Source organism: Numenius arquata, chromosome 6 (assembly GCF_964106895.1).
Source record: "Numenius arquata chromosome 6, bNumArq3.hap1.1, whole genome shotgun sequence".
Classification (NCBI taxonomy): domain Eukaryota; kingdom Metazoa; phylum Chordata; class Aves; order Charadriiformes; family Scolopacidae; genus Numenius; species Numenius arquata.
The window spans coordinates 54,162,358-54,187,491 of NC_133581.1; the positions used below are offsets into that span (position 1 = coordinate 54,162,358).

The 25,134-nt window shown below is 37.1% G+C and overlaps 1 protein-coding gene across 1 annotated transcript in view; it reads left to right on the forward strand.

Moving 5' to 3' along the window:
- The window catches only part of AKAP6 (A-kinase anchoring protein 6), a 229,355-nt gene that overhangs the window by 32,847 nt on the left and 171,374 nt on the right, over positions 1–25,134 (forward strand). The window contains exons 2-3 of the mRNA XM_074148618.1: positions 5,456–5,707; positions 11,186–12,964. Coding sequence (XP_074004719.1) covers positions 5,456–5,707; positions 11,186–12,964 — 2,031 coding nt within the window. The remainder of the gene's footprint in view (positions 1–5,455; positions 5,708–11,185; positions 12,965–25,134) is intronic.

Genomic DNA, 25,134 nt, shown 5'->3' on the forward strand with positions numbered 1-25,134 from the left:
ACTGAAAAAAAATTAATATGTGAGTAAAAATTTGCTCTTATGGTTTCACCAATAATCCAAAATAGAAGAGAACAATTTTATCCTTATTATAACACTGTTCGGAGGTACATGCAGGTAGAGATGAAAAATTATTTCTCTTTCAGAAGTCAGAGTGCATTTTAAAGGAAAAATACCTTTCAGGAAGCTGCAAATCTTTATTTGTTTAGCAATAAAACCCCTCTCTTTTGTGGTCTTTGTATATAAGCATAAAAAGACAGTGTAGAGAGTGAGAATTCATAATTTTCAAGTACATTTTTAAATGTTTGAAAATTCTTTGGTGGATACTCTAATTTTTTTCTGTAGAGAAGAATTTGTACATTCTGATTGGAATCTATGTCTTATGACAAATTAAAATGCCTTAAAAGGACAGACCAAATAGACATTTTCTTAAATCATAGATTTTGTTTTGCATGTACAGTAGTCATAAGATTCAATGGCAATCTGTTTTTCCTACTGAGGCTTTACTGTGAGATCAAAGAACAGAAATCTGCAGTATAGCTTCTCTGTCACTGATACTAACTCTAAAGCAACATATTGCAAGCTTTCATCTTTCAGTAGTTTCATGTACATCTTAACAGAATTTCTTAAAGAACAGTGAAAAAATATTTTTTAAAGACAGCATCAAAGCTTAATTTTCATTGATTCTTAAGGTTTTGTTTATGCACTTTTTCTTTGTGTACTGCAGTATTTGCAGTTGAGGCTATTTTGGTTGACATGGAAGGCTATGAGAGGCTGATGGATTCAGCAGCTGCAAATTACAGGATCAGCTGTCTGGAAGACTGAGTGAAGTGGGCAGTTGGCAGCCAAATGGATACAGCCCCTGTAGCCCAAGAAATTCCACAGCCAGTGCTACAGGGTAGCCCATAAGAGGATGACAAAATCTTTACCTTAACACCACTATGAAACTGCATAAAAACAACAATGCCTAGTGGATGCGTGAGAAACAGTTGTTTTGGAAATGGTGCTTTCTAAAAATCAGGCTATAATAGCTTCTGATGTGAAACTATATACTGATAAAATGGAGAAGGATTTGTATGCTTATGTTCGCAGGCTGCATATTACTGCCATTGACCTGGAACTATGCATATTTAGAAATAGATGCCAATAGATAAATGTTGTTTTCTTATTACTTAAAAGTATGTGGTTTATTTTATCTACTTGCCACTTCTGGTAAGAGCAACTGGCACTCATAACAGCATTTAGGTACTATCTTGTGATATTGCTGTTCTTTATTTATAAATACAAAGTGTAAAAAGGTCACATGACAATGTTCTGCTGGTTTTGCTCTATCTAATGCTAAATCAGCTACAAGGGGTTAGGAAAAATGAGGATAATGAGGCCATGTTATACCAGGTCTTGATATTCAGCCTCAGTAAAATCAGGAACTTAACATGACATTTTTGTGCTGCATTAATTATTACAGAAAAGATATAATTATTTCATTTTGCTGAATTATATGTAAATCTATACAGCAAGTACAGTAGTAAGGAAATGTTGTACTAGATAATGCCAACTGGATTTGACAATATATTGTTTCCTCTCAATATGCTGTTTTATGCCAGGCAAGTGTAAAGAAAAAATGCAAGTAAATAGGCTGCAGCTTTATTAATGCTTTTCTGCTAAGGACTAATCAGCATTAACTTATATGGATAAAGTGATCATTTCTTCATAATCATGTTCTCTTGATAAAGGACTGGCATTAGGCTTTCCACAGCTGTTCTTCTGTCCTTTGTGCAGCCTTCACCTTCCCATCATCATATGACAGTTAAAAACAAGGAAAGGGGATATCCATAGGGGCCTAAATTCTTTTTTCTGGACTTTATATAAGATGGACTTCCCGCAAAAATAGGTCTAATCCATTTTATCCAGGAACCTGGTCTGCAATGAAGTGATATCTGGTTCTTTTGACTATGGCTACAGACTCAGCTGAAAGAGAAGTCACCCACCAAAACAATGTTATGTGATGCAGGAATGTCAACTTGTGGCTCCTCAGATTTTCTTCAAGAAATGCCCAATAGACTGGTAGAAGAGCATGTGCTGTGCCTGCAGAGTCTGACATACTGAGGGCTGCTGATGAACTACCAGCTGTCACACAGGTGGTTGCTGCCTGCTCAGTAAGGTTGTTGCATTGACACTGTGACCCTGTGAGCACACAGTGAATCCAGCCTACTCTTGTCTGTCTTCAGACTCTGAGCACACGTGCAGGTGGACTGCACAGCATGTACGTCATACATGAATTGGACATGTTGAACTTGTGCATGCACTCCAGACGTTTGTCCAGGACTTCTGGACATTGAATAGCTGGGCTATTAATAGGGGAGTTAAATCACTTTAAATCTATGCCTGGCCCTGTTGCAGATTAAATCAGACTTCCTGAATGGTTCAGTCAGGTTTTCATCTAATAGGAAGAGAAGGAAAAAAAAATCCCAAAGCAACAGCCCTAAATATCATGTCATGTCAACATACTTACCAACAAGGGAAAAAATCAAACCCCTTTCTATTCTTCCATGAAAGTAAAGACAGTACAGTGAGAGTTCAATGCTATACTTATTCCAGGCCAGAAGGGAGAGGGAGTGATTATTGATCAAGTCAGAAAATGGAGCTGAGAGTTTATATATTATGAAAAGGTATGTAGGGATTTGATTACCTTCCTGGCTCATTCAGCCACTCAGAAAATAGCTTACTGTCTTTTGGCCACCCACTTTTTCTAAAACCTAAATACTTTAAGAGCTGGTGCTTTGTTTGTCTCTGGCTGAGATGGTAGTCTTATATGTTGAGATCAGAGTATGTGACCTTCACTTGGATATGGATGAGGTCAGCCTTAGGTTCTCTCCATGTTACTGTCAAGAGCAGTTAATTATCTTGTTAGTACATAAAGAATTTGGCTGCTACTATGCTTGCAGTAGTTTGTAAGTACTTCAGACTTTGCTTTTTGACGAAAATGAGCAACTTATAACAAGCCATTGCTTCTTTCAAATGTCTGGTGATGCTGGGATCTGCATTTTGGTACAAAATTTTCTTTGTTGTGGAAAGTTTGTCTGCTTCAGAAATTTGAGATGCTCTGGTAGCATAATGCTAGTTCAAGAGAAAAATTGTTTGAAGTGTGGGTCTGAACCCTTGATTTAGAGAATTATCTATATTCATTAGCCAATATTTTCAGTACATTATCTAACAATTGTCAGAAGACACTTGCTCATTGTTAATACTTCATTATGGATCCATGTTTTCAACCTCTCTGAGAATTCCTATGGCAGTTGAATTCATCATGTAACCATGTGTGTGAAGCTGGAAAATAATAGAATCTTGTTTTGTAGGTTGACCCAAACTTAAGTTCATTTGCGTGAGTAGTCTAACTGAAGATATATTAAGTATTTTTCTATAGATTGAGTCTAATTTACAAAGTTAGAGCTACTTTACAAAGTTAGGTTTGTAAACAACCTGTTTTTTAATCCCTGAAATTAAAATGCTTTATGGCCAAGAGGAAAAAAACACAAGCAACACTAGAGAAGTGAACACAAATTCGGTGAAACTGATTGACTAAAATATTCTTTAAAACATTTGAAACATAGAAATAAAGCTGTGCTCTTCAGTCAAGTTTCAGTTGTAGCTGGATAAATGGATAATAATAACCTTTTCTGAAGTTTGGAAAAGATTTTGCTGTGAGTTTCAGATTTGTCTGCGTGTCTGCAGAATTAGATTAGCACGCTAATCTGGTAACGAGAGCGTCCATTTGCTCACCTGAAAGTGTGCAAATAGTTGAAGCACTTGCAGCCCTACATCTTGCCAGGCGAGGCTGTGTGTGTTGGACTTCCAAACATAGACGCTGGTTGTCAGAACAAGGGGACTGAGGATAGAGGGGAGGAGATACTGTCTCTCTCTCAAGGCAGTTGCAAAATTCTGCTATTGAAATGTCAATGTTTTGTGCTCATCTCTGGTATTTCTGAGAGCTACTCCTGCAGGGGACTTGATTTAGCTGTCAGTGCTTTTTTAAAATTAGTAACTACTGATAGTATTCAGCCAGAATAGTTTTTCAAGGGCTAATATCGTGCTCTCTGTTGTACTAAAATTATTTAATATTATCTAGGCATTTGACTTTGGTTTAATCTGTTACATACGTACAATTACATATTCAATAATTTGGCTTTACTTTCAGACTGAAGATGTCAAATCTGAACTGATAAAAATTACTGTACTGTATCATTTATTTAGAATGAATCACCTTTACTGATTTTCTTGTTATTCTACTGCTGCACAAAACCACAAAAGTATCATCAGAGACATACAGTTTTGTTGTAATTGTCTGATACAATTATTTTGATAGCAAATTTGAACTGAATGAAAATTGTGTTGTTTATTCTCATTTTTATTGATGTTATGCATATACTACCCATTACCTAAAGAGGACATCTCTAAGGCTTTGGATTAAAATAATTTATGTATTTTTCTTTAAATAAATGTTTGATTTAAAATATGTTATTATGTCACTTTTAAATATATACCACAGATGTAGGAAAAAACCCTTCTAGGATCCATCCCTATTTTTTTCAGTATTTTAATCATATTTCCTTACTGGTTTATAATGTTTCTTACACATAGTTTTCAAACGGAATAGTTATAAAGCTGTGCTGTTCACTCAATGCCTAAATATTCTTTAGTCTTGTGACTTGTAAAGATTGTAAAGATATTACACTGTAGGCAGCACAGTTTAGAAATCTACAACATTAATTGTTAAATTTGGAGGATACCTCTGCTTTCTCAACACAACTGTTTACAGCTTCTCTGCTTTCCCTTTTTCTCCTTCTCCACCCATCTTCTTCTGTTCAATTTTGAGTCCAGAAGAAGACTGTGCGAAAGTTAGTGCCCTCTCATCACTTCAGTCAGCAATGGATCTCAGAAATAGACTCAATATGGATAAACTATCTCAGACTTTTGCCCTGCTTGGCTATAGAGGCCAGATTAAAAGGAAAATTCTGTCCAAAAGAATTTTGTTGATGATGGCACAGATCAGATTGTTTGCGTTTTAACTGGAGGGGTAGTGGGGGCTGGGGAGGATCAGAGAGGGAGACTGCTTGTGGCAATCTTGCAGCTTTCATTCTGATTGCTGTCTTCTAATATGTCACTGTACAGTGTTAGTTTTCTGCTTCTGATTCATGTGATCTTCTTGTGCCATCCTTCTTTATTGTATGCTGTCTCTGCGCTTACTGAGCAGTCCTGCCAAACTAGACAGCTGCTGGTTCGGTTGCTGTAGCACTGCCATAAATAAAAAAAAAATAGAGAAACCTGGATGTATTAATTACATTATTTTCCTCTCTGAAATAATCTATTCTGAATTTAATAAAAAGTAGATGACAAGTAGAGCTGATCCAGGCAAGGACCATGCTTGGAGCTAAATATGTATTTTATTTTTCCATTACAGGATATTTGTGAAGATATATCTGATCACGTTGAACAAATCCATGCTCTTCTAGAGACTGAATTTTCCCTGAAGCTTCTGTCTTACTCTGTCAATGTGATAGTCGATATCCATACAGTACAACTACTCTGGCACCAACTACGTGTTTCTGTTCTGGTTCTGAGGGAGCGTATTCTCCAGGGACTGCAAGACGCCAATGGAAACTACACCAGGCAGACTGATATTCTGCAAGCATTTTCTGAAGAGACTAAGGAGGTACAGTAACTAAATTTGATTTTGAGAATTTCATCTGTATTTGAATCATCTCATCCCTGTTACACATTTAAAATTGCTAGGATTGTGATTTTAAGGACAGCTTGCTAACTTTTGTCTTATCTTACTAGATATTTTGCTAATTTTGTGTTTTAAATGTTTTCAGCTGATAACTGTTGCTATTGAACCAAATTAAAGGAAGTGCTTTAAGGTGGACTTTCAGAAGTGCTAGTGGCTGGCAATTTTTCTCCTGATGGAAATACTTTTCATAAAGGATTGGACACGTTTCCAGAGATGCATCTATCTGGTCCAAAGTCCTTGGTCTGGTCACTCGTGAATTTAGGTTCATATCCAATTCAAAACTTGATTTTTGTGCAATGGATTCTTTAATGAAAAGCTTAGACACTTCCCTTCATGCATACACAAACCTGAAATTTACACATGGTTTTCCAAACCTTTCCAGACTAGGTCAATATTGATATAAAGCAGAACACAATATTTTCCAAAACTTTCCAGACTAGGTCAACATTGCTTATAGCAGAGGGATGGACTTTAATTTGCTTGAGTGTCAATTCTGCAATATGCCTCTAAACAGTCACACATTTTGTCTGAGAAAAACTGATGCACGAATCATACAGTTTTTACTGTAATGAGTTGTCAATTTTACACACATGTAAATGTTTTGTAAATCTGGATTCATTTAACTAAAATGCCTTTTCCTTTTAATTCATTATTACTAAATTAGCTTAGTTAGAATGATACTACTGGCCTAATTTTTAAAACTGAAAGAAGATGCACATTTTTAACAGGGTAATTAATGGTTAATAGAATATACCTTAGCATGTAGAGGATTCTTCATTTGCTGAAAGTCCTATTATTAGGATAAAAGGACTTTTTTTTAGGATTAGATATGTTTACAGAAAGAGACATCTAGATCAATGCAGTGAGATTCTGCGACCTGTGTTACAGAGGAAGTCAGAAGACTCCTAAACATCTCCTGAATTTCAGATCACTCAGGTTTAAAGGCAATGTGCATATTTCTCTGCTCCATGTTGGGTTTTATATTTGTCTTTGGCATGACAGAGTGGGTGGTCCTGAAATCAATGCTCAGATGTGCCCAGGCCCACCTTCCACACCCCCTCTTCCTGATGTATACATACCTGCTGCTTCAGATTCAGTTACTGCTTTGCTGTTGCTGGTAAACCTTCTCTGGCCAGTCTGAAGGAAATTCACGCTTGTCTGAATATCCAGAGTGCTGAATTAGGGTGAAGTCATTATTTTATGACATGAGCGCGGTGATTTCAAGACATGAGGAAGGGGCAGATTCAGATACTCAGAAACAGGAAATGTCCCATCTGGATCTGATTACAACTGCTATAAAAAACATCCCTCCAATAGAGGGGAGGACTGACTGGGGAGGGATAGATTATTTTTCAGTGGGGAAAAATCATGTTGCCAGGTAGGCTTATATGGTAATAAAAAAGACAAAATATCCTGACACAATTCTTTTTTTCCACCCCAACTAAAACATAAATAATATTTGACAAAATTAATGGCTAGCAATAGCAGGGACACTATTAATATTATGTTTCTGCTCTAATGCTTGAATAGGTTCCCAGAAATTGCTCTGCAGTCTTTAACCTTCAATTATTCAAGTTTTTCATGGAGTATAATGGTAGTGGCTTTATTTGATGAAAATAAATAAATAAAATGTAATGTAGAGATAATTGTATCTAGTCCTACCTATTTTTTTTTCTTGACGTTTCCCCTATATCCTTTCCCAGAGAGGGTTACACCATGGGATTAGTAAGTGTCTCATGATAGAAGTATTATCTATTAGGGATTTCCATGCATATGTGAATAGTGAGACTGTTTGAGCAAACCTAGAAACCTTTGCCCATACAGATAACCCTTCCTTGGAGAATCATTCTCCTAATTTTCAGTGCTTCTTGGGGATTATGAGAGCTTTTTGTTTTTCTCCTAAGACTGAGAAGTCATCTGGTTTGAAATGAATAGAGGAAAACTCACACACAGCAAAGACTTCTATTTTGGAACTCATTACCAGAGGACACTTAGAAGTGGAAAGAAGTTAAAAAAACAAATGTGAAAACTAAGCAAAGATAGGAAGAACTATAACCTCCAGATGAGGCAGTTCCTGTGCTGCTCATTGGTAGAAGGTGGGAGTGTGGGTAGAAATGTTGTGTGTGGAAGGGCCGTGTATGTATATGCATGTCTTATAGCTCAGCTAACAGAAAATGTTTAGAACTGATGCAGAGACAGGACACTGGGTTAGATGGAAATTTGATCTGAACCAGTCCAGCAAGTGTTATGCTTTTTGCAGTCCATGAACCTATCATTTCACAAAAAGTTTGGCTCGCTCCTTAGGTCAGCTGTCTTCTGTGTAATGGTGAAGAGCGGCTTTGGCTGCCAATGTTATCTGAGGAGCTCCATGGAAGAAGTGACCTGCCAAGGTTTCTTTCACGTTGAGAGAGACAGTCTTGTCTTGTTAATGTTCACTACTCTCTCGGTTCATAGACTGCACAGTCAATCACAGCACAGCAGTCCTGCCTGGGCTATATTTACACTGTAGCTGTAACACACATAAAGGTGCACAAGCTATCACATGATGAACAGGGATAGCACTGGTAGAGTAGCTGCCAAAACATGAAAGTGTACAGCACAGGCTTTACTGGCTTGGTTGGGAACCCAGATCAGTAACTGGGCAGGCAGTAACTGCGCTTTTGGCTATCTCAGCAGCGCCATACTGAAAAAGATGCCAGCAGGAAAGGGCACAAAAAGTTTCATGGCTTGGAGGAAATAGAGGAACCAATGAGGCAAGCTGCCTGCCATGATGGAGATGCTAAATTAAGAAAATACTTCTTTTAATAAAAAACTTTGGAGAGTTAATGTTTTGAAGGACCATTTCTCCTTCAGAAATTACGCAGAGATAGATAAGAAGGAAAGAAAAATGAGTTCTTTGCAGCCTGAGTTCTGTCCAGCTGAACCTAACCTGTGAGTTTTATTTCACAATTGATAAAGCCAGGAAATATGGAAAGGATCAGTATAAGGCTATGTTAAACACACTGAATCCTGACATTCTGAAACAGTTAGTAAAGTCACACACAAAAAAACTTACAAATTTTATTAGCTCATTTGAAAGAGTAAAAAAAAACCGCAGGATTGTGCTGTTTAAATATAAATACAAGAAGTTATTGGAAACACCCTACAGAGCTTTACAGGAAGCATCATTATGTGAAAAGGGACAAATTTTTTGAACTAAGGCATTCCTATTGGTAGCCATGCAAAGCATTAAGTGTAATATTTTTCTGAAATAAAAATAGTTAAACCATGATAATACTGGCATTAAATAATGCTCCTCTAAAGCACACATTTAAGAGGTTGCTTGGAAAATGACCAAGCAAGATGGTTTAATGCATGTGATTGTAAATTTTATTAATGTTAATAAACACATTTTTAAGAGACGAAGGAATGGAGCTCATTACTCAGGAGAAATGAAGGCCCTTAGGGCCTTGGAAAGGGTTTTGATTTATATATGGTTTTACAGTTTCTAATCTTTTCCTGAGATTAGAAGGAAAATGCAGCTGTAATACTGATCATTGTTTAGTCGTTATTTTCCTTAATAAATGCAGCTCCAAAATATAACTTTGACAGATTTATAGAAACTTCCCCTTTTAATTCTGGACTATTGACAGTGTACAATTTGTGGCATACAAATTCTACATCTGGATAGAATGTGCTAAATAAAAGGTATTTTTAGTGTACCAGATTATGGTTGATAACTTTCTAATTGATCTTTTCTATAAATAATATTTTTAGCTGGAGGATTTTTTGTATTTTTACTTTGAGTAATGCAAGTGGGGTGGACAGACTACAGGGCTCAAACATCATGTGTTTATAGAAGATGGCAAACAATAGCCTTCTTTGTTAAGACTATTCTTGTTCAGACCAAAATCCAAGTGGTTTATTGTGAGATGAAGAGATTGTGGGGTTATTGCACCTTCTTCAGGCATGATGCCTAAGGTTCTTAAACTATGGATTTAGGCAGTGTAGCGAGACAAGCTGCTCCGGAGAATAATTCAGACAGGAACCTATTGTGGATACTCAAGAGTTTACTTTAAAAAACTATATTATGAAAACCAAACCTGGGTAGAAGAACCAGTATTCTCATTTAGGCATCTAAAGTTAGAATCATTTAGAGACATGGTTTGATGATAAAGACATGGTTTAGTGATGGTTTTTATCAGAGTTACGTTGATGGTCATCATAAAGGTCCCTTCCAACCTAGACAATTCTATGATTCTAATCATAAGACATGAGTTCCTGCCCTTTATGGTGTTTTAAAGTAGTTTCTAAGCACTTGGGCTAATGTTGGCTTTCTTATTTTTAATTCTACTTTTCAGTTTCTTTTGTCCAATTGACATGCTCTGCCGATTTCTGTTGTTCTAGATAGTTTCATAGAGTTACTTAATCCATCCACCAGTGTAAATAAGAACAGAAATTATTTCTGAATTATTTGATCCTACGTTCAAGTTTTAAATTACATGCTGGGATCTGGAAATAGTTGAGGCCCTCCTAGATGCTAGAATATTAAATCATCTACTAAAAATATGCCTTGGGTCTTAATGTAGTTATATTGTTTTAGTGTCCTTCAAGTAAGTCACCCAAATATTTATAAACATAAATTTGAATTATCTTAAAATCTCATTTGCCAGCTGAGATGGTCTCCTCTGGATATGTCTGTGTTTCTGAGACTGAAAGACTTCCACTGAGAAGATGCTGACAAGAGGACATGGTAGGCTGGAGGTTTAGGATTCCCAGCTACGGTTTCCTTTCCTTGAGCTGTTCTCCATTTGTACTCCAAATATCCAGCAGATAAGACCTCAGTTAGTAATGCTACAAAAAAGTGAAGTATAGTTAGCAACCTGTATCTCATAAATATGGGAAGAAATGTCTGTCATTGATAGACGATGTTTGGAAAAAACATTCTGACAATCAAATGTAAGATTGTAGAACAGCACGGATTTCTGAGAATACAAAATTATCAAGGTGGCTGATGTACTCAACAGTCCCCAAGATCCCCTCCCTCCTGTTTGAGGCAGTTAACACAGGAAATACTATGAGTTTGTTGTATGGAATTTCTGAGTCCCCTCCCTAAGGAGTAAGTGGAACTGAGAGCAAAATTTAAGGACGAGAATACCAATACAAAAGTGAACTGGTATTTTTTGGTAACTTGCTACACCAGACTGAAACTAAGTATTTTTCAGTTTACTGCCATTTTTTATTCCCAAATACTTTAGAATGGTTTGCTCATCTACAGGGTACTGCAAAAACAGGCAGGTCAGTGATGAATGCTTTTCTAGATGTTACGCAGTGAAACATAGAAGCTGATAGTTCGTTACTTTGTGTGCTGTATATGGAAATTAATCTTCTAAAAAAGTACCATTTCTATGTCTGTTTCAGGACCGTCTTGACTCTTTAACTGAAGTTGATGATTCTGGACAGTTAACCATCAAATGTTCTCAAAATTACTTGTCACTGGATTGTGGTATTACTGCATTTGAGCTATCTGACTACAGTCCTAGTGAGGATTTGCTTGGTGCTCTGGATGATATGACCTCCAGCCAAGGGAAAGCAAAATCATTTGAATCCTGGAACTACAGTGAGATGGATAAAGACTTTCCAGGACTTATCAGAAGTGTGGGTTTACTTGCAGTAGCAACTGATTCCATTGCTTCCCAGTGTAATGAAGCATTAAATGAGAAAGGAACCCACGTACCTCTTTCCGCAGAAGATGGAGAAGAAAGCAAAGACAGGAAATCGCCACATGATTTCTCACCAGTATCTACTTCTGCAAACCCCTCTCTTTCTAAAGAACCTTGCTCTGAAGATGGTGTTTTATCTACTGACAGCAAACCAGTTTCCACATTAAAGAAACCAGAATGCAATCTTCCACAGCGCACCAGTGAAAAAATCAAACACTCTCACTGTGAAAACTCAACTCCGAAGAGGTCCATAAGAGACTGCTTTAACTATAATGAAGACTCCCCCACACAGCCTACATTGCCAAAAAGAGGTCTATTTCTGAAAGATGATGTGTTTAAAGATTATATAGAAGCCAATGATTTAAAAAGGCAAATCTCTCAGATAGTTAAAAATGAAATGAGTAGAAGTACACCCTCATTGTTAGATCCACCAGACAGGTCCAAGCTTTGCTTAGCTTTACAGTCACCCTACACTAACAGTCCATCTGCAGTTAGTCAGTCATATGATTGCTTAAATACAATAGCTGATAGAAATATTGATTACACAATAAATAATCACTTTAAGGACAGTCCTGTAAGTCTAGGGAAGTCTGCTTTCTACAACTGTAAAGAAAAATCAAAGCACAAGAAGTCTCATGGCACTCCAGAGAAAGTGAAAGCTGGCAGAACACCTGGAGGTATATGTAAAATGGCTCCACCAATACAAATCAAAAAAAGAGGACGTTCTTTTCTACAAAATGGAATTACTTCTCATAACTGTCTTTCTCTGGAGGAGACAGAAACAGATTCTTCTGCATCATCAGATTCTTGTAACCAGAGAGACCCAAATGGGCAATCACAAGATAAAACTGAGCCTTTCAGTTCACCACCACGTAGCCAAAAGAGTGCTTCCTCAGCTGGTTCTGAGCTTACTGACTCATCACCTCTTCTACTAAGAAGAAAGAATAATAAAAGCTTCTCCTCAACACCAAGCTATACTCAAAAAAACAGTAAAGGTCGTGAGGTCTGGTATGGATCTGATGAATATTTAGCACTTCCTTCACACCTCAAACAGACTGAAGTATTAGCTTTAAAACTAGAAAATTTGACAAAGCTGCTGCCCCAAAAGCCCAGAAGAGAAACTATTCAAAACATTGATGACTGGGAGCTGTCAGAAATGAACTCAGATTCAGAAATGTATCCAACATACCAGACAAAAAAGCACAAAAAACCAGGTAGAATTTCACCAAGCTCTTCAAGCGATATAGTATCCTCCTTAGGTGACAGTATTGAATCTGGGCCTCTCAGTGATATTCTCTCTGAAGAAGATCTTTGTATGCCTGTATCTTGCATTAAAAAATACACTGCAGAAAAGTCCGAAAGGACTCAGCCCACTGAGAATGAGACTTCTGCCTCAAATAAATCAGCGTTAATTCATCAACTGATGCAGGATATACAACATCAAGAGAATTATGAAACAATATGGGAAAAAATAGAGGTAAGGCAATAATCCTGTGTTCTTTTGCTGTGTTCATGGTAAGCCTATGTATGGAGATGAGCTGTGGGCTGGGGTGAAGTTGCTTTATTCTCTTTAATGATGAAAATAGTCTCGAGTGACCGCTAGAAGTAGAGAACAGTAGCAACCACATTGCAATTTTAATAGACTGCAGTTAATTTTAACTGACTGTACAGAATTTGCCTACATTATTTTACTTACAACATTGTCTTTAAACTTGGGAAAACATATTTTTATCAATAGAGCTTCTCTTTGTAAAGATCAGGTACATGATAAGTTATTTTTTGAATGAAGTGAAAGATAAACATTGGAAAATCTGGAATCTTTTTTGTATTTGAATGAAGTTACACTTAATACCATCTGCCTATTTTCTTTATAAAAAAGAATTGCTTTAGTCCAAGAATAGAGGAATAATTTTCTTGATTCTTGTCATATCTTATATAACAACCTTTTTTTTTTTTAATCAGTTCTCTTCTCTTGCAGTGATTACTTTCCCTCTAGTATTGGTGGAACTAAACATAACATCTTTTTTTCTTTTCTTTTTTTCTTTTTTTTTACTTAAATAATCCTTCCTAAATAATGGCGGTTTAATAGTGTAATATGCTAGAACAATAACAGCTACAGCAAAAATGGTATTAAACTATCCCATTAAACTTCAGAGGACATAGGATTTCATTCTTGACTTCTGGCATCACTTCCTCAGAAGTAACTTTTCTTTGTATAGTGGAAATGTTTGCAGTAGTTAATGCTATGAGAGATGGTTTTGAGTAAAAAGATAAACTTTGGAAAGGGAGGTGAATTTGAATGACTAATCAAATAAGGACCTAGCCATCTAATTGATATAATTATCTTACATTCATAGTAAATTCTTATTTCCATTTTCTGATAGGTTTGTCTTCCTGGCTATTGTAGAGGAGAACTCTCCTGTTTAGAACGTTTCATGTCCATACACAATATAGTTTAGAAAAATGACTGTCAGGAAAGAAAGCTCCTTCTCTACTAGATTTCAAAATCCTTCAAAATTCATGAAATATACATTAAAGGGTGATCTTGGCATCTAAATGCTAAATCTTGTATCTGCATTATCTTCTGTGTTATCAAGCACTTTAACATCTAAGAAAAAAGACTTAGTTTTATAACTTCAGTAAACACCATGTGTGATTTTATAACTTTTGAAGCATTAGAAGTATTATGACTAATAGAAAAGTAGTTGTTAGAGATGTTTGAGTATAAAATCAGGGTAGCAAATACAGAAAGATAAATTTCTCCTTAAACAAAGGACGGAGTGGCAGCTGTCAGCCTTGAAACAGTCACCTCTAAAGGGTAGTGCTTAATGATTGAAGTTGTTCCCTCCATGCTGATGGCTGACGTTCATCTTCAGGACTGTAATGAAGGAATCATCTTCATAAGTGCAAGCTGTTTCTGTGCTTAAGTTTGTGTAGCCTTTAAATCAGGCTAAATGAAGCTGACAGATACGCAGCCCTTCATTCTGTACAAGCAACAAATCCCATCAAAGTTGCTTGTGAATACTTAAGATTCTGAATTTCAAATGATGCTAAAAGGACCTGTTTAAGGAATGGAATTGTTGAGTGTCTAGGGATCAGCTCCCTCCATGAGATGCTGTCTAGCATCCTTTTTGGCAAGAAACAGGTGGCAGAGAAACTTTTTGCATCACCCTCTCAAATCATCACGTTTATTTTTCTCAAACTTTTTGAAAACGTAATTCTCTTTTGGGGGGTCATCTGTCTTTGTGTGATTCCCTGCAGCTGCAGTTCAGTCCTGCCAGGATGGAGGAATAATAACCAGCTGTAACAACTGGCTGCAGCTGTAAACACTCGTTTCTCTTCCTACCCATCCTCTCCTCACCTCCTCTGGAGAGTGGATTGAGATCCTGACAGCGATTAAAGGTAGTTGGCTGTTCTCTGGCCAATGTAAACCTTCCAGCTAGTGATTACAGCTGCTGCTCTTGTCCTTGAAGAACTTTGCTACTGCTTTTTCTACAGTTTCTCAGTGTTCCTGGTTGTGATGAATGTTTGGAAAATGTTGATCATGTAATTTGAAAATAATCTTATGAGGTATATTGTGGGAAGGGGCTCAGAGTAGAAGAAGGGCTTTAAACAGAAAGAAGACCAGATGCAAAGAGCACTGCTAGGAAGAGAGATAGCTCAGTGATCCATGCCCTTAAAAGCAGAACACAAGGAAGTTTCATATTTATTTCATGCAGAAAGATGTACACTAGCTACAGTAAGTGGCTTGAAAATGTACTTCCTGAATGGTGAATAAAAACAATCAAGAGAAAAGTTTTGAAATGTTTTGCAAAGCAATTACAATATTATAATATTTTAAAGAAATATAAGGTTTTCCCAAGCTGCTTATTTACCTAGGTTTTTCCATTGTTGCTAGTAATTATATCTTCTGGTTTTAAGACTAATAAAGAACCAATTTTTCAATACAGGAGCTCTTACCAAGGTAAATCCTGTCTCAGTAACACTATGATGCCTTGCTGAAGTACTTTAATTTGACATAAGTAGTAGAAAAATAGAAAATCCCTCCCTATGTGATGTTACAAAGCACTGCAAACAAAATCTACCTAAAAATACCATACCTGTGTCACAATTGAGCCCTTTCTTTTGCAAGATCTCCTGTTTCATAATTCCCTAAGCAGAGTGTCAAAAATGTGTCATTGCTTTTTTAATCATCATTTGGCATTTACATTAATTCTGTAACTTAATAACAAGTCTCCAACTCAAAAAGGAGTTTCCTAATTGCATGAATACATGTCTTGGCAATAATTCAATACTACTTCTGTTAGTGGTAGTTTTGTGCTAAAGAAGTGAGATCTGAAATGTGAACTTAAGTAAGGACAGACGAAGCATGCTCATGCCCATTAGTAATCTAGTTACACTGCTGCAAATGTCTAGCCTAATATGTTTTATTTATTGAAATTGTAAAACAAAACTAAAATAACTCAACCTTTCATTTGGGGATAACAACAGCTTAGAAATGCCTGGCAGCCTCAAAATCATTGAAAGTCATATTTTAGCTAGGTAATAGGGCAAACAAGGAAGTTTTGGTATTTTATTATGAGGGGAATAATTTTGAATTAGTATAAATCCGGCAATACCTTGATAGTAAACAATGTGTTGAACATAGGTTAAAGCATTTTTTGGAAGCCTTATTCATTTCTCAGTTATATGAAGGATAGTCATGTGCACAAACTGATAAAATGTAGTTTTTCGTTGGTGCAAATTGTGCAAATGTCCTTGCACGGGTATTGTCATGCTGTTAATCTGTCTGTCTACAAACAGAATTCTCCTTGACTGGCCCATTTACTGTTACATAGTATCACTTTCTTGCTTTGCAATAAATATTGCATACTCTTGCCATTCTTTGGCACATGGTTCTTATGCTTTTAGTATTGAGTACCTCCATTCTAGGGTACGTGACAATTTCTGTGGCAGTTCCTTGTATGTTTCTGAAATTACTTTTTGGAGTTAAATGTGAGAACGAGTGATACCAAATTCTGGCTGTTCCTCCGATTGTTAAATTATAGTTCAGCTTTTAGTAGCTGACAAGGACAGAGGACAAGAGGAAATGGCCTCAGGTTGTGCCAGGAGAGGCTCAGGTTGGATATTAGGAAAAATTTTTACACTGAAAGGGTTGTTAAGCATTGGGATGGGTGGTTGGGGCACCATCCCTGGAGGTATCAAAAGACGGGTTGATATACTGCTTAGAGATATGAGTTAGTAATGTGGTTTTTGGTTTGTTTTTTGTTTGTTTGTTTGTTTGTTTTCAGAGTTAGGTTGATGGTTGGACTAGATGATCTTAAAGCTCCTTTCCAACCTAGACAATTCTACTATTCTATGATTATTCTCACAGGTAAAGTCAATAGAGTTCTTTGCTGTAAGAAGATGGCTGATTGCCACTTGTCATATATGACATTAGGACTCCGTAGTATCAGTTTCAGAATGATTTAAGGCTTACTTTCTGTAAGACAACTACAATTTTTCCTTAAAATCATACTAATAATTGATTTTTCCCCCCAATTTTATGTGCAAACTGAAAAATTGGAAGAAAAACCTGATCTTGGGCTTATCGAATGACAATGCATTTTCAATCATAGGCACTATTACAAAGGGTAGAAATGTAACCATTTGCAAGACACTTCATTTAAATGAAGATGTATTTGCTTTGCAGGCCTCAGGGTTAACTGTATGGAGCAAATTGCTGATATTGTCCTATTACATAGACTTATAGCTTGTTTTATTGCCGGCTCCATTTCTGTAAGAGGCAGCTGAATTTCCTCTGCAAGAAGCAATTTGATATCTATTGATCCCATCTTTTTAGTTCATCACATTTCATGAATTTGCCCTCAACTCCATTGGCTTTGTATTTTGTATGGGGAGCCCAGTCAGCCTTGGCACTACTTACCCACCTTCTTGACGTACTAAGGGAATAAAATAATGCTGTTTTGCATGTTTTTCTGCCATGGTTTAGAGAATGCCCCGGGGATTCTATAGCAAAGAGATTGGTAAAAGATTTTGCTGCATTCCAGGACCCAGTGAGGGACACTCTCCCCCTTGTGCAATCATTTATCCCTTCTGAACGCCTCAGTGGAGCAGAGATTAAAGACTCTTTTTCCAAATTGTTCTAGTAACGGGAATATTTTTCCTGTCTAGGAGGAACTAGGGATCAGTGCAGTTTACAAAGGAGAGTGCAATACCAGAGCAGAACTTGTTAGTGTGACAAATATCTTGTGTGTTTGGTGGGAAAGATTTTAGAGGGTAGTCGCAAAAGGTGACTAAATGGTACCTTCTGCAAATGGTTAATGGATTTGGTAGAGCAGATTTGTACTGGTGATACAGCTGGGAGTCCGTTTGGACAGAGGAGAGATGGTTGGTTAGAAAATATACGGAGAACTGACACAGAGGGGAAAGAATTTGTGTAATTTAGATTGCAAGGGAACAGAGCTGCTTCTAGGCGGAGAATGGAAAGAAAACACACCAGTACAGTCAAGGTAGAAGCTGGATTACTTTAAGGGAAGCAAAGTCTGTTTGTGTTTGGAGGTGATTTTTCATCATTAGGAGGAAAAGCATGCATTGAGGACAAACAAAGTTTGGACCATGGGGCTAAGGCAGTGAAAAACTAATAGGAACTGATAACGCTGATGGGGCTTGCTAACAAAGAAAAAAAAACACGGAACAGAAATTGGTAATGACAGAACAGGTGGAAAAAGCAAAGGTAATCAACAGGGTACAGGACTGGCTTATTTTCAGTTACCAGATAAAGGATTTTTAAAGTGTTGTAGTGCTCCTCTCAGCCCTCTTGCTTTCAATAACTTAGTAACAGTGCTTCTAATACTGACCCTCTTAAAATAAATGGATTGCATATTTTTCCTAATAGATAGAGTGCTTGCCAAAATTTGTTCATCTCTGAATCTTACTTAGACTGCTTCATGCAATTTAGATTGAAATACTCCTCTTGGTTGGTGACCAGTTTGTAAAAAAAACAATAAGTGAAAGAAGTATCAGATCCAGGAATTCCTTGGCAACTCTGCAGTTTTCTCAGCAGTCTTACTGCTTTGTGCAGCATAATTGGAAATGTCACTTCACATTTTATACCGAGAGGCAAGTTTGTGCTTTCTTTTTTTGAGTCTGGTGATACTCCCCTGCTTTCAAAGCCCATCCCTCAGTTTTGAAGCTGGGTAAACTATTATTAAGCAGCAATACAGCATACATATGGAACTTTCACTTTTACTCAGACAAATACTTCTTTACTAGAAGATGATATTTTTTTGGCATTTGCTTTACCACAAATAGTCTAGGCAAGTTTGTCACCAGCAATCTTTGTAAAACCAGCAGCTTCTATGTAAGCTGTTCAAATTCTGAGTTTGTAACGTTACATCTAAAACTGACTGCAGGAGTTATGCTTCCTTAATGAAACATATCTATTGTGAAGCATATGCTTGTTCAGAGCTGTTTGAATTTCCAGTGTAAAGACCTCAGAATGATTTGGCAGTGAGCAGTTTTGGGTCAGGGATATTTTTACATTCAGTATTTGGCAAGTGATTCCAAATAATTTGGGGGGAAAAAAGACAGAGGGAGAGAGAGAAATAGAAAAAAATCACAAATAATTTTAGTAGCATTGATTTGAGGTTATGTCTTTACTAGTACTTAGAAGTGATTCTAAGGGGTATGTCTACATCCGATGTTTGGCTCACATCTGATCTGAGACCTTTGATTGCAAAAAGCCTCCCGATTCTCTCTTGTGTACATAGTTGGATACCACATCTCAGCTCAGGGATGGCTACTAAGAGCTTAGATGAACCAAGGAACAACTGCTTTTGCATAAGTGATTCTGTGAGCGGTCACTCAGATCACCTTTAAGTCGCCATTGGCTTTACAACCCAGAGTCATGTCTCAATCATCTGTATCACAGTCGGCACTGTGTCTGTAGCCACAAGCCTCTACCAGATCCATCCACATTATTTATTTGTGAACTGGAAAGTTCCTGGAGATTGGTGCAGGATTATTTCTTAGTTGCTGGATCTCTGCTAATAGGCAAAAGGGTGCAGCAGAGCTGAAGGTGCAGAGGGAACAGTAAGACTGCAAGAGGTGGACTTCCTGCTCTCAATGTAGCAAAGGACAGGCTGGAAGGTGAGCAGTGGGTGCCAGGTGATCTACCTGGAAAGGCAATAGAGGCTCCAGATTTAAAAGGGGCACAGCAGTAACTTGCAGAACTAGTCACTATTGACTTTAAGATGATCTTACGGTCAACTGCTTTCTGTCAGTGCAGAGACAATCTTTATTGCCTGGGACTGTTCAGTGCTTTCAGATCTCTCATGTAGGTGGAGAAAGGCACTCAGAAACCATTGAAGTAGGTTTATAAGCTTCCACTAATGCCACTGACTTTCAAAATGCAGACAGAGTCAAATTGCTATTAGGAATTTACTTCAGGGTGAGTATGGTGGTTCAAAAGGAATCTTCTTGTGTTGTTCAGGACTGAATCCTCTGTAACTGCTGACTTCTAGGGACAGGTACTGGGGAGAGGGTTGGTTGATTGCAACCTGCCAGGATGCATTCCTGTCCAACCTGCTCTAGGTGACCCTGCTTTGGCAGGGGTGGTTGGACTAGATGATCTCCAAAGGTCCCTTCCAACCCCCACCATTCTGTGGTTCTGTGATGCTGTGAAGAGTTAGAAATAACTTCTGAACTACCCTGTTAACTGGTTATTGTATTGATTTTAGGGCTCCTTGAAGTGCTACTGTTATTAAACAGAAAACTATTGAATTTAAAATTGAAGTTTCTAATATTCCTTTAAATATGGTAAATGTGAAGGAGTGAGAGAGAATGCTCATTGTTTTATATTTTCGTAGTGTTATGCCTTTCCCAATGTTTTAGGGTCTAGCTGTTCTGTTACATAATATACTTAGGCTCTTGGATACTTATGTTTTATGTATCTTCTGTGAGGAAGTACAGGATATTCCAGAAAGATACGCTATACCAAAATCACTATGCTCTATTCTAAATATTTAATTATTTAAATAATACATTGCTACTAACTTCCACTTAAATCAAATTCCAGTCTATCTACTGTTGTTAATGCATCATTGCCTTAAAATGTGTACATGCTAGAGATGAGTCAGTGCAAGAGAAATGTTGAAGGGTCTGGAGAGGATTAACCTGAGAAAAAAGATCAAATCCACTTACATAAGATTATTGCATAACTCCTCAAAATATGTTCATATCTTTTTCTTCTTGTGTATCTTTATATGTTTTGACAGCAACTGGTTTTTGTTCCTTCATCCTTTCCAGTGTGTTATGATCAGGAACGAAACATTAAAACATGCTGACTCTTAAATCATAGTTGTCATCATTAGGCATCAGAGTGAATGTAATTTGTGGCAAATATGGACAGGAAGCTGTCTCTTAGAGGCTTGTTTCAGACTGTATGCTTACGCAGGTATTTGAAAGTTATCTCAAAAGCAACTAGAAAGGCAAAAAATTGTTTTCTTGTCCTTACTTTAGGTTTTGGAGCACAGGTGATAATTCTCACAAACAGCTGGGCTGTCCTTAGCAAAGAAAACTGGAATCTTATCTGAATATTCCTTTATTGTTAGTAAAGACTTATTTCAAATGCTGATTCTCATGCGGGTCAAGTAAGGTTACCCAAATGAGAGCTAGATTTGCCTCTGGTTTCCCTTGGACAATGTTTGGAATCTCTCCAGGCTGGCAGAGAGAGAACCAACAAGTAAACAGATTTTTGGTTGTAGCCAGTGTAGATGTTCAAGTCACAGTAATTTAATATTACTAATTGCTTTTTCCCTACTGATGCCAGCGTCTGACTACATGAATGTTTTCTCATTGTGTTGTAAAAGACTGAAGACACACAGGGTGATTTAAAATGTAAATACTGCTGCACTATTAGCAGCAACTGAACTATAGCAGCTAGCATAAAATTGGCACGGGTAAGTCCAAACAAGGGTCAACCTTATCTGTGCATTTCAGTGCAAATCCCCTATAGCTCTGTTGAGATACAGGAAACCAGAAAAAAATGGTAAATTTGTTAGAAAAAGCAAAGCTTCTGGGGTTAAAAATAAGACAAAAGAAAAAAGATTGATTTTATTTTATTCTGTAAACATATCCAAATTTTGGGATGAAAAAGTAAGTCAGAATTAGGGTCTAAAGAAGGGTGTAAAGGAATGCCCACTAGAGACCACTGAAAAATGGAACTATCGAAAAGGGGGGAGGTAGATGAATTAGGAGGCAAAAGAAAAGCAATTAATGGACGAATGGATAGTGACATGATTTCTTTGGATACTAGGTGAACAAGAACTGAGTGCATAACAGGAGGCTAAATTAGGAAACTAGAGAAATAATAATGGAGTAAAGAAAAGAGGTGGAGAATAATAATTTCTCCTCGCTGCTGCCATATTTAGCAAATAGTGGCAATCACCATTTTCCCTGTTTTTAAACTCAGAAATCTTAACTGCAAAGCAAGTTAATGGGTCAAAGAATTATAATATCTCCTGTGAGGTGACTAACCTCTTCTAACAAATTAACCTTGAATAATAGGAAATGCTGAATTAAACTTTCTGATTTTGAGTGGGAATCGTGGTCATTATATCTTAACTCATGTCGATGATATAGTAGAGGTCAATATATTTAGCAGTTACTCACAAGCAAACAGCACCTACTGTATTTTAGTAAAAAGTTTTTTTTTCCTTAGTTTTGGAAAACCTTTAGACATGGTGATATATCGCCCTCTTGAGGCAAGAACTTGTTACTGCACCATTTTTACAGAGATCTGAATTTCCTTCTCAAATGAATGAGACACATAACTTTAGAAACGTAGTTTTTAAAAATTCAGATATTAAATAAATCATAAGATAGAATATTTGCTCCTTTTTTGCTTTAGTGTAGTATCCAACAATTTTTTTTGCTATGTATTTTATTCCAACAAATTTAATGTTATGATATTTTTCTGATCTTAAACAGTAATAGCATGTGTATGCCAGTTATTAAAATTTTAAAAAATACAAACTGCACGTGCACTTCTACAAATTTTGTGAAATATATTTAAAAAATAAACCCTATCCTCTGCAAAACATAGAGATGTTATATCCCTGCAAATATAACTGCCATTTTTATTATTAATTGGAGAACATAAGCAGTGTTTAATTCTGCATTGTGGCCAGTAGGCCAAGAATATGGTGGCTTTCTTCCTTTATTTATTACTTACTGGCTAACTTACTGAAAATGTTATGTGAAAAATAATGAATTTAGTTTTTATTTAAAAGGCACTGAAAATTCTGTAATTTTGTGCCATTGGGTAAAGGTATCCAATATGACTAATTCTATTCTTTTAACGTGATTTGTTCTTTTTTTGGGAAAAGGTAAAATTTTTGAAAGTGCACAAGCCTGTTCAATTGACATCATGTCATAGGGCACTCTGATTTCAGGCTACAGAAGCAACCACAGTGCATGTATACCATGTGCACCTTTCAAGGAATTAAATGCTGGAGAATGAGGTTCATTTCTAGAAACTATGGGATCAAAGAGTAAAGAAATGTTAGGACCAGTTACGGGAGGTGCCAGTGTGCCTGCAATCGAGCAGCCTCATGCTGCCCACTGCCTGTGCAAGGTAGCAGCTGACCATCGGCAGAAATAACAGCTGCACAAGGGCATTCCATCCCCAGTCCACTGCCTGAAGCCCAAATACTCAGGGTATGCAACCAAGGAATGATGGTCATCCATAATTGCCTATTTTTCAGAGCAGAATAAAGCTGTATACTAATATATTACAGAGGCCATTATATGGAAAAATTGCAAATAAAGATTAGTTCGTCTTTTGGATGCAGTTCAGCTCATAATTGATACATACATTAGCTGTGAAACAATCTGAAAATAAGGTATGTTGCCAACACAACCTTTAAAATAATTATATGAAGAGGCAATGCAGTGCTTCCAAGTACCCTTACATCACTGTAAGTTGCTTCAACATCAATAGTTATATTGGCAGCATTTTTAGAAAAAAAGCATCAGACGACTAGCTTCACTGAAAATGAAGATACTGATTTTAGACTCACTAAGACAGAGTTTGGATCAAGGCATAACAAACATTTCATGCTGGAAGAAAGGGGACAGTTTTGGTGAGGAGATTAGGTTTATCTGTAGAATAAATAATAAATTTGCACTTAGGAATAACAGGTCCTGAACTAACTTCTACATTTTCTATTCTAGTTTAGAGTTGCTCAGTGGACAAAAAAAGGAATTTGGGACTGTGAAATAGATGTGAATATACTGCAGCATTGTCCCATTATCCTTTAACAGGACATAGCAATTCATTTTGGTGCCTGGTATTTTTACCAAAGACGGGCCCCTCTCCTGTGCTGTGCTCAGGATCCCTCCAGAATCCAGCCACTCCTCCCAGCTGCTGCTGGAGAGTTGAAGTCCCCCTTCTTGGGAGTTACCAGCATCGTCTTTCTTGGTTCAGGCAGATTTATTTCCTGTTCTTGTCCTTCCCTTGATACATCGCTGGCTACAAATTTCTGGAGACGTGTTCATAACTTGCTCCCTGGTTTACCAGCTGAGTGAAACAAGAGTACGTGACCTAAAAACATTGACATCTCAGCTGTTCTCTAGATACGGCAAGTCTTTGACTTAGACAGGGTTACATGAGGGTATAATCTAAAAAGGCCTTAGTTTAGGATATTTGATGCTGTGATACATAAGAGAAACTTAAAACTTATTCTGTACTAGAAGACATTTTGGACACTGATCTTTATTCTCTAGCTACTGCTTAGGCCTCTTGGATTTTATATAGAGAAGAAATGACTCAGAAAAAAGTTAGAGAGTAGTGAGAGTTTCTGTGAGCCATGACCAATAACAGGCATTGCTTTTTGTGAATAGATATATTTTCAGAAACAACATGTTCAGTCCTAGTAATATGATGAACTTCAAAGACCAGATTCGGATTCAGAATTTTGTACATTACTCAGCTCACAATGTCACAGTTGCTGACCATTCTCTTTCAACTCTAAGAGCTTCTGCCTGCCTGTTTTATTCTCAATGACCATCACACTATTTTTTTTTTCTAAGTAAAAAGAACTATCTTGTCCTTTGCTTGCATTTTCTCCTCCTCTATTTTCCCTGTTTATGCCCCCTTTCCTTATTGTCAGTTCCTCCTTCCTGTTTCTGTCTCATTTTCAGTGCTCCTGGTATCCTTTAACTCCTTTCTGCTGCTTAGAATATTCACTCCATACTTTGTGTTGTTTCCTCAGGAATATTTTCCCAGTCAGCCTCAAAATTTCACATAGTCTAAGGATGCTGAATGAGATGAGTGCTAGAAACATGTGAATACAGATTTACACTGCAGAGGTTTCCTGACAAAAGCCAGTACTGATTAGAGCAGTGGAAAACATTTCCTTTTTTAACCAATATATCCGTGTCTGCATAACCCACTGGCAGTAAAACTCATTTGTGTAAAAGTGGTGGGGTTTTTTGTCAATATTACTTTCATCAGTTTAAGTGGATGCTTTAGCTGGCTGGCACAGGAGTGGTTTTCAGGCGGTATAAATTGTCTCCACGAGAGGGCTTGTGCGGGCTGCGTTCCAGCAAGCACCTTCTCTCTGAGGTCAGGCTGCACCTCCG